Raw genomic sequence first — 9,676 nt, 5'->3', positions numbered from 1 at the left:
TTAAGTGGTGGAATTTTGGGATTGAGCTTTGAAATTTTATAAAATAAAAAATGAATATTAAAAATTTGAAAATAACAATTTTAAAAGTAGTTTCAAAAAGTATTTTCGAATTACAAAAAAAAAATTTGAAAAAAAAAAATTCAAAAAAATAAAAAATTTACAAAAAAATTCGAATTTGAAAACATATAATCTAAAACTATATAAAAAAAAAATCAAGAGTATTAGTGTCCTTTATCTATTAAATGAAACATTTTAGTCATTTTCTTCCTTGTTGTCTATTTTTGTGACCAAAACTTGAAAATTACCTATTTAGGAAAATTATCCCTTATATATTGAAGTAAGTAAATTCTCCAACCGTTTTCCAGAAAACTATTGAGTAAACTGTACAACGAGGGAAAGAAGAAACACAAACTCAGTAGATGAATGGACGATGTAAGTTTTGCAAAGTGGAGAATAAACCTTGAACCAAAAATCCCCTCTTTTTTCGTAAAACCAGATTTTATTTATAAGGAAGAGATGGAATCTTCTATATAGAAGACATTTAGAGTTTTGTCTCTTTGTCAAAAATGTCCCAGCCATCTTCCAGGAGCTCCTTACGTTCGTCTTTTCGCTCCTCAACCAAAGCTTTTGGGCTCTTGTTGCTGCTTGAGGCTTCAGGTGTTTCATAAGATAGCTCAAGAGGCTTCTCAAGCAATAAGCTCTTCATGGATGATCCAGAAGAAGCCAGTTTACAACTCGTCTGGCTTGAGGTGACTGATTGGCTCAACGGCACTCTGTTGTCGAATTTCTCTTTCAAGATTCGGATGTCCTGACAGATCACAAAGATTTCTCCTCTGTTCAAGGAAGAACCAAATTAACAAAGACAACTCTAAATAAATTAGCAGACAAAAAATATATCAACAGAGATCTATGGGTATGAATATTAATTTATACAAGGCAGTTAAAAGTCTCGAGTAGGACTTACTGTAAGGAGTCAACAATCCGACCACGATCCATAAGGAACTCTCGCAACTGCAGACATGTTGACAAAAAATGTTAAGAAACTATGACTTCAAAATCATGCGTTGGAAGTGAGTGATGTTACCTTGGAGTTTTCCTCTGCCTCCTTTTGTAGAAGCTTAGATTCTTGGACAACTTTCTCCATGATCGCTTCTTGTTCAGCAAGTGCCTTCTGTGCATAACCTTCTTTTTCTTGCTTTTCTTGCTCAGCTGCATTTTTAATCTCCAGAGCTGCCGCTAGTCTCATTTCGAGGACTCCACGCATCTAGAAGTCGGAAAGAAACACAACCAACTAAGTCATACAGTGTGAAAACAGTATAAATCAATAGTGTATAACATTATGATGTTGAGCAAATCATCTAAAGCATGTTGCATGCTCAGACCTCATCAAGAACAGACAATGACTTGTCTCGTTCTTCTGATAAATTGAGCAAGCGGTTTTCAAGCTCGTTTACTTCACTGGTCAAAATTGACTTCTCCCCATAAACTTCTCCAGCATCCTGTTGACAGAGAAAATGTTTAGTTCCCCCATTAAAATTCTAACACGTATTAGCAAATAATCAGTAAAAGGAAGTCACCATGTCATTTCCCTCCTTGGCATGTGCCAGAATCTTCTTAAGATCCTCGACCTTTTGAAGGGTATCAAAGCCTCCTCTAGCAGCATCTTCCTTCACCTTCTCTGCATCCTTCTCTTGAATTTCAACTTCTCTCATCAGATTCATAATAGATTCCATCACAGTGAACAAGGTTCTCTGCAACATTACAAAAAAAAAAAAAAAAGAAGATACATTAGAGAGAATGTCTTGAAGGAAACACTAATACATATTAACTCCAAAAACAAACTAGTTAGCACACCTTGTTACTTTTGGCATCTTCAATGATCTGTTGAAGGTGATCAATCTTGCATCCCTGGGTAACAATAGAGCTAAAAGCACCATCCAGCTCTGCATCACTGTTTTCAGCAGTCAGGGAAGCCTCTCTTACATCATCTGAACGAGATGGTTTCTGTGTGACTTGACTTGAATCAGCGCTTGTGCTTAGCTCTGCTTGATCACTACCTTCACAAAGGGGGTCTGAGGAAACCACTCTAGACTCATCCGATGGGCTGATAATTGCTTTACTCTGAATATGAAGATCACCATTTGTCAACTCCGTTTGATGGTCAGTATCAAGAGCCAGAGGGGTAGTACGTGAAGAAGAAGAAGAAGAAGAAGAAGAAGAAGCACTCGTCTGCGAATCAGTCAACGCACCATTGGGCATAGCACTATCTACTACAACCATTCCATCAGCATGTTACAAATGTACAAAAGAGAGAGAGAACAAGTAGAAGTACCACCTTTGTTTCCTGGTGGGTGTAGAGAAATATCAGGCAAATAAGGGTCAAACTTGGGAGTAATATCTGAAATAACCACAGCTGCAGCCTCATCAGCATCTTTAGGGTGCTCAATAGCAACAGCTTTTAAGATCCTTGAATCAATCTAATCAGATTTAGAAAAAGAGAGGCCTAAGTTGGTTTCAGAAAACACACACCGAACGAACGATGATCTAAATAATATGGAACGATGATCAATCATCGCTTGGCGTATAAGGAATTATATACACATCTTTGTTACCATAACATCAAGACAGGCAACAAACACTCTGTTTTAGGAATATAATATATAACATAATCGCGATCACGAAACGTCAAAAAGGTGAGAAAGGAGATTGAAAAAAATAAAAGAGCTTTTTACCTGTGGAAACAACTCCTTGAGAGATCGATAAACCATTTGGTAACCCATTATCAAAATCAATCTGCAAAATAAAATAAAAAATAAAAGCTACATAATTGGTTCAACAAATACTAAAAAGGAGTAAACTTTCTGCAAAACCCTAATTTCAATCAAAACAGGGGAGAGAAAGAGAGAGAAAGAGAGAGAGAAAGAGATGCGAGTGCAATCAAAAGCAAGCAACCTACTAAATACCAGATAGCGACAATCACGTTCCTGGGAGGAATTGAAACAATTACGCAATATTAATTTATTCGGAAAGGAAACAGAAGATCACACGACGGACCTTCTCTAATAGTCCGTTGAGGAGATTTTGACAGAGCAAAGGGACTCGTAAAAGCTGTAATTTAGTTTTACTCTTTTTTTTTTAGGAATTGTGAAAAGAGTATATAAATTGTTTCTCTGAGAAGAAGACCTAATCAAAGCATAGGAAAAGCCCAAAAGGAAAAGGAGGAAACTTAGAGCATCTGATGTTAACCTGGCAGGTTTTGGTTGTGTTTTTAAATCAAGATCAGGAGTTATTGACTACCAGACAAGCCGGGTGGAACGCCACGTTTTTTCATCACTCACTGCAGAAGCTTTAGCCCTTCGATGGGCATTACTTACAGCCCAAGCACGGGGCTACTCTAGAATCTGTTTCAACACAGATTGTCAATCGCTCTTAGCAGCAATTTCGTCGAAGTCGTCGAAGACTCCTCCGGCTGATCTCTACTGGATTATCCAGGACATCGACCAACTATCGTTCTGTTTTACCTCTGTTTCTTTTAATTTCATTGCTAGACTTTCAAATTCAGCAGCTGATCAGCTTGCTAAGTTCGCACTATGTAATGCTATTTCATATATTTCTCCTTCGGGGGCTTGAGTCTATCTTTTTTAAGTTAATGATAATTTGGTGTACAAAAAAAAAAAAAGCATCTGCATCAATGAATTTGAAGGGGGGTCATAAATTTAATTTTTTATTATTTTTTTTAATTTTTTTCGTTTGATTTTTTTTTTTTTTTAAAAAATAAAAAATAAGCGGACCAATCACGGACCGCCATGTGGCGTGGGGTCCGCGTTACAGGGGTGAACTCGTATCAGTGGAGAGAGCTCACACGAGCTGGGTTCACAATTTGTGGATTATTATAATAGTTTTTTTTGGGAATTGTGTGAACTTTATACATGATCCCTTAATGCTGATGCTCTTAGGTGTAAGCTAAGAAAACTAAAAAAAAGGGGGCTAATTTTGTTATTTTCACCCAAACACTAAGATATTTTCGTTAACTAAATTATGTTGGGAAAATTATTTTTTAGGTCCAAAAAATAATAACTTTATTCCAATAGACTAATCTCATATATTTTATGTTTCATTAGATTAATTATTTTCAAAATGACAATAATGCTTTTAAAATTTAAAATTTAAATTTTAAATTCATAATTACAATTAATAAATATTTATAATATATTTCATACTATAATAAAATATATTATTGTAATTAAAATAATCAATAACATAAAAAAAATTCTCAATCTAAACCTAGCTAGTCCCCCATATATCGTTGTCTCTTCGCCCAAAATAGTTTAAACATTTCAGAAACTAAAGCTGCAAATCTGATTAAAGGAGTTTATTACAGAATCACGGTGTAACGGCCCGGTTCCTAGCCCAAAAATTTCTTAAGGAGAACCCGTTAAGACTGCAGCCCATTAGGGTAAATGACCTAGGGTTCCCTCCTTTTTCTATAAATGAAGCTGCCTCCTCTCATTTTTCTCTCATTCTGAAACTGGAGGGAAGCTCTGCAGAGATTTAGAGAGACTAGGAAACCCTAGCCGTCAAGCTTCTCTTTTCCTTTTCTCTCTTCTTCTCTCACGCCTCTCTCTCTCTCCCCCTCTCCTTTCTCTTTCCGTTGGATCTCTTCCTCTCTCCTCGCCGCGAGTCCCCCGAGATCAAGCCGAGCTGCCGGTGGTGGTCGTCGTCCAAGTAGTGGTGACCCAACCTTCTTTCATGATTCTGTATACTCCTATATGTTGGAGTTAGGTTTGATTAGACCCTGATTGGGAGTTAGGTTGATAGGACATGGTATTGCTAGGATGATAGATGAATGGATCATGATGCATAAGAACCCTCATACTGATAAATGGGACTCGATGAACTGAATTGAATTGTTGTGGTGATGATTGATTGGTAGTTGATTCTAGTATGTTTGGATGTGTTGTCTCATGTGTTGTTGTGATTGAAGTTAGGATGCTAGAGAGAAATAAATGCTAGGACGATAGACGAGTAATGATTATAAAAGTTATTGAAGTAGAACTTGAATGCGATGTGTATTGTGTGTGACACCGATAGCGGGTGGCGTCTAGTGAATTGAGTCCCAAGTACAAGTATGAATGAAAAAGGAAGGTAAATGAGAATGGGAAGGGATAAGTGAAAATGATAAGGAAGTGAAAGGATAAGTAAAAGTATGAGAGAATGATGTTAAGGTTAAGCATGGGTGGGAAAGCATATAGAGGGTCTAAGGAAAGTATGTTGGGTAGTAGTCCACGCTAGGTATCCATAGGAGATGTGGCCAATCCACAAGAATATGGAAGCACCCATAGGAGATGTGGCCAATCTACAAGAATGTGGGGTAGAAGCCTAGTTGGGGCTACCCACTGTTGAAAAGGACGAAAAGATGAAAAGGATGTGCATTGTAGGGTTTTTAGCTCATGGTCGGGTAACAGGGAGTTAAAGGTGTCATAGGATCGAGTCGGACTGGTTTGATGAGTTGGTTAAGCCTAGGGTTTGACGTGTGTGGCAATGAGTGAGATCATTGTATTGATTGATCACTAGGTTGTTAGAAATGAATGGAAGTGAATGTGGAAAATCAATAGATGACGTTAGGAAATGATGAAATGCATTAACTGATTGTAGTGGCTAGTCAGTCCTAGTTCCCGCATAGAGTAGTATAGAGTGTCATGCGGGCAGGCTGGGCTAGAACCACTTCACTGAGTAACTTGTTACTCACCCCCTCCATTTCCATTTTCCCTGTGCGCAGGACTGTAAGTAGAAGTATATAGATGCGGGTGTGACGGTATTTCAAAGAAGGTTATGCGCTCGTCTCTCGGGACCAGTAACGGGACACGTAGGGTTGGCTAAATGAGTAGACACGTGTCCATAACGCCCATTCGATAACCCCGGTCGGACGCCGGGGGATCGGGCTGTTACACATGGTGTCTTATTACACAGGGTTAGAATGATACAGTATTTCCATATATCACCAAATACAAAGGGACTGTTGTTGTCCTTTATCCCAGGATGCTTCATAAAGTCAACTGGTTGACTCCCTTCCATTCCTTGTTCAACCATTCTCTAACACGAACAAATTGTAAACACAACCAAATCAGCCAGATCCCGACACAAACAGTTATAATTGAAACTCATGAGAATCTACAAACCTCCACGGGATAGATAGTTTAAGTTTTCAACACTTGAATTCATGGTAGAAATAATGCGAAACTTTTGCGAACAATCAATAGATGACAAGACAAGAAAGCTTAGCACAATTTTTTTTTTTAATTTTGCTTTGTGAAAAATCATTTTTTTCATATATAGAAACCGAATATTTTTAAATATTTTTTTCCATATTTTCGAAAGTAAAATGTATATTCTACTAAATGTATATTCTACTAAATGTAGAATACAGTAATCATGTTTAAACTCGATTTCTACAGGTTTTAGATTTATAGTAATGCGTAGATTCCGCTTTCTACAGATTTTAGATTTATAGTAATATGTAGATTCTTATTTCTACCGATTAGAGTGATAGGTTAAGCGCGAAATGTGTATTCCAAATATTTTTATATTACTATTATTTACGTAGATCACTTATTCTAAACATAGTAGATTTAATGAAAAAAGTGGATTTCATTTTTCACTTTGTAGAACGCGAATTCTACTTTCTGTAGAACAAAATCTGAAATTATGATTTAAATATTTTTAGAACTGGTAAAAAATACCACTAAGTTAATATAAGTATTTCATCAATAGTTAATATTTTTCCAATTTTTTTTGTTATGTAAAACTATTTATTTGATTTATTTTTGAAAATATTAAAAAACATTAGAGGCAAAAATAGTACAAAATAGAAACTAGCCTAATGGGACATAATTATCATTTTTTTGGCCTAATTTTTTTTTTCCAATTATATATTAGACCGACGTGGATTATTATTGGCGGAGGCCCTGCTTGATATGGGTTTTGGTTCATCGAAAGTGTTCAATCACCTAAAATAATAAACTTTTCATAGCATTGAACTTCCAATTTAATTTATTTTGTTGTTTTTGAATTATTAGATTGGAATTTGCACTCTCTAAGAATTTTATTTAGGCAAATGATAAAGACAATGTTTCCTTCTCAGAAATCCGAACATACGCCATTAACAACAAATCAGAGCAAAGACCATACTGAAGAGAGAAAAAAAGTAACTTTCTCCTTTCATTTCTTTTAAACACAAAAAAAATTAGTTAAGCTTAAGAATCTAGGATTAATATCGAAGCTATTAGCTTTCTTAACAAATTGTCGAGTCTAACGATCTGACTTGGTGAGCTATGACTCAGTCACATGGGGCTACGTGTTCCACAGACTGAGCGTCTGAGCCGGCTAACCATAAAGATTCAGAGCTCTCTCGAGAGGATTTTCAATTACGCTAATTGTAGTCCTTTATGCTTCTTCTCCGCTTACATTTATCTTGACTGTTTCACTTTGTTATTGTCTGCTTTATTTCTCTCTATATATTCCTATGAAATATAAAACTTAATTTTTAAACTGATAAGGTTTATTATTCACTAAATTGTAACATTGGTACCTAAAGCAGGTTCTACAACAATGCTTAATACGCCAAAGTGGGAGGGACAATTGTTGAATCTGAAATCAACATACTTGATAAGAACACGATTTCGATTTAAGGTTCAGAAGGAGTCTCCGTAATGAGATTGGAACTTGGCGAATGAACATAGAAGAGCTCTTGTATTTTATAGTTAAACTCGATTAAAGGTTACATACATACCTTTTGGGCCGCTTATAATTTAGGAAGGGCTTTGACAAAGGTGTTACACCCGTCTCCAACAATAAATTTGTTGATCGAGCGTTTTCCGATATCGATGAATTTGCAAGAGACTAGTTCGGGATTAATTGTGTTCGGTCAATTTTATGTCCAACCTGCCATGATGCTTAGAGTAGATAAGATTTCATTCCGAGGTGCTCTATCGTACTTATGTCATATACAAGCGTTATGATCGGGTTGTCATGGTTAGACTGCCATATACGAGGTGTCGTGGACGGACTGTAGCGAATGAGCTATCGTATATGTGATTCCTATTCCGACATCTTAATACGAAACCCATTAAAAACAAACTAAAACTTAATTCGTATAACAATTTGGTGATGTCACAAGCCATCTCCGATTTTTTTTCATTTGCTGACGTGGAGCTTTCAGGAGACAGTTGACTGTTATATATGTAGAGTCAATTTATCTTAGCCGTGTATCACACTATTATTTAACTTTACACAATGTTAAAAGGATGAGTATTAAAACTATATAGATCACACCGAACTTGGATTATTGAACTTCATACAATCTATTTAATTTGCAAACAATTTTGTTAACATGATCATTTCTGGATATTATCTAAGTTAGCCTTTATATTTAACCATTGTAAACAACATGAACTACTACTCTACAAAATATTTTCTACTTTCTACAATATCTTTAACTGTAATTTTTCTAACACGGGACTGACAAACACTATTTTCCTACGGGTTTGACAAATAGAGTAAATTCACTTACATAAATTTATCAATTTCGCAAAGATTATTGAATCTTGCATGGATACATAGTTACCTATGTGTTTATGTATATTCAGCAAAATTTCTTATGCATATTCATACTTCATATCTTTTTTTGTTTAATTATGTATACGTGTGGTTGTGGAAAAATTTTCAAAAAGAAAAGGTTAAGAGTCTTGAATAAGCGTTTGAAATATATATCTAAAAGAGATAAGACACGGTTTGATGGGTTTTGTATATGATTTTCTAATGTTCTTTGGTTTTATATTTTAGATGTAGGATCCAGTGAAAAAGTTGTACAAAATGACATTTATTGAAAATATAAAAACTAATAATATTAGGGTTTAGGTTTGAAGTTTACGGTTTAGGGTTTATTGGATATTATTTAAGGAGTAGTTGATATCTTGCATATTTCCATTGTTTTATTCATTCACCCATGTGCATTTTGATCACATAGACTAGGATTTAGCTATGTTTAGGTTACATTTTGCATACATGAGTCTTTATCAGGTATTAGAGTACCACATGGAGTTCTTGGAGACATTTGGGTGCATTTGGAGCTCAAAAGAAGTGATAAAGGTGATCATTGGACGAGCAGTGCATGGGAGCGACCTCACCGGAGCAACACCGTGAAGTCCCTATGACACCCCTTCAGAGCGACTTGGCCAGAGCGACACCCCGATGTCGCTCGCGTTTTCGTCGCTCGGAGGCACGAGAGCGACGCGGAGAAGTCGCTCGCGTTTTTATCGCTCGGAGACACGAGAGCGACGTCTCGCAGCGACCCCTCCAGGTCTTTCCCGAAGCCTGGAGCGACCTCTCGGAGTGACTACTGGAGGTCGCTGCGCGCCTTTTGTTTGCTCGACTTCATGTTTACTCAAGGGCCTTTTGGTCATTTCATTATGCACGTTTTTACTTTCTAAACCTAAGTTTAAGTACTTTTTGTAAGCGAAGGAGGCAGATTATCTTTTATCTTGGAGAAAACAACCAAAAACCTCTTGAAAAAAATTCATCTCTTTGATTCATTTGATCATATGTTATCCTGTTGATTTCTAATCTATTATCTATATTTCTCTACATGATGAATCTGAAATCCAATATGGGTTTAAGA

General features: G+C 36.2%; 1 protein-coding gene across 3 annotated transcripts; it reads right to left on the bottom strand.

The window, feature by feature from the left end:
• Positions 1-308: 308 nt before the first annotated feature.
• On the bottom strand, positions 309-3,185 carry LOC106322606 (myosin heavy chain, non-muscle-like). Of its 3 annotated transcripts, none has more exons than XM_013760678.1 (9): positions 3,055-3,185; positions 2,733-2,793; positions 2,336-2,477; positions 1,855-2,270; positions 1,578-1,751; positions 1,383-1,499; positions 1,085-1,264; positions 965-1,011; positions 309-833 (listed from the first exon to the last, which is right to left on the bottom strand). In XM_013760678.1, the coding sequence occupies exons 2-9, from the start codon at positions 2,778-2,780 to the stop codon at positions 542-544; spliced, it is 1,416 nt and encodes a 471-aa protein (XP_013616132.1). In that variant the 5' UTR covers positions 2,781-2,793; positions 3,055-3,185; the 3' UTR covers positions 309-541. The 3 variants fall into 3 exon arrangements, with proteins under 3 accessions (XP_013616132.1, XP_013616133.1, XP_013616134.1); XM_013760679.1 differs by having other exon boundaries at positions 1,855-2,267; positions 3,055-3,181; XM_013760680.1 differs by lacking the exons at positions 2,733-2,793; positions 3,055-3,185 and having other exon boundaries at positions 1,855-2,263; positions 2,336-2,427.
• Between the last annotated feature and the right edge of the window lie 6,491 nt (positions 3,186-9,676).

Source organism: Brassica oleracea, chromosome C2 (assembly GCF_000695525.1).
Source record: "Brassica oleracea var. oleracea cultivar TO1000 chromosome C2, BOL, whole genome shotgun sequence".
In the NCBI taxonomy this organism is placed as follows: domain Eukaryota; kingdom Viridiplantae; phylum Streptophyta; class Magnoliopsida; order Brassicales; family Brassicaceae; genus Brassica; species Brassica oleracea.
Note: the sequence above shows the minus strand (reverse complement) of the source record. Positions and strands in the feature narration are given on the sequence as shown.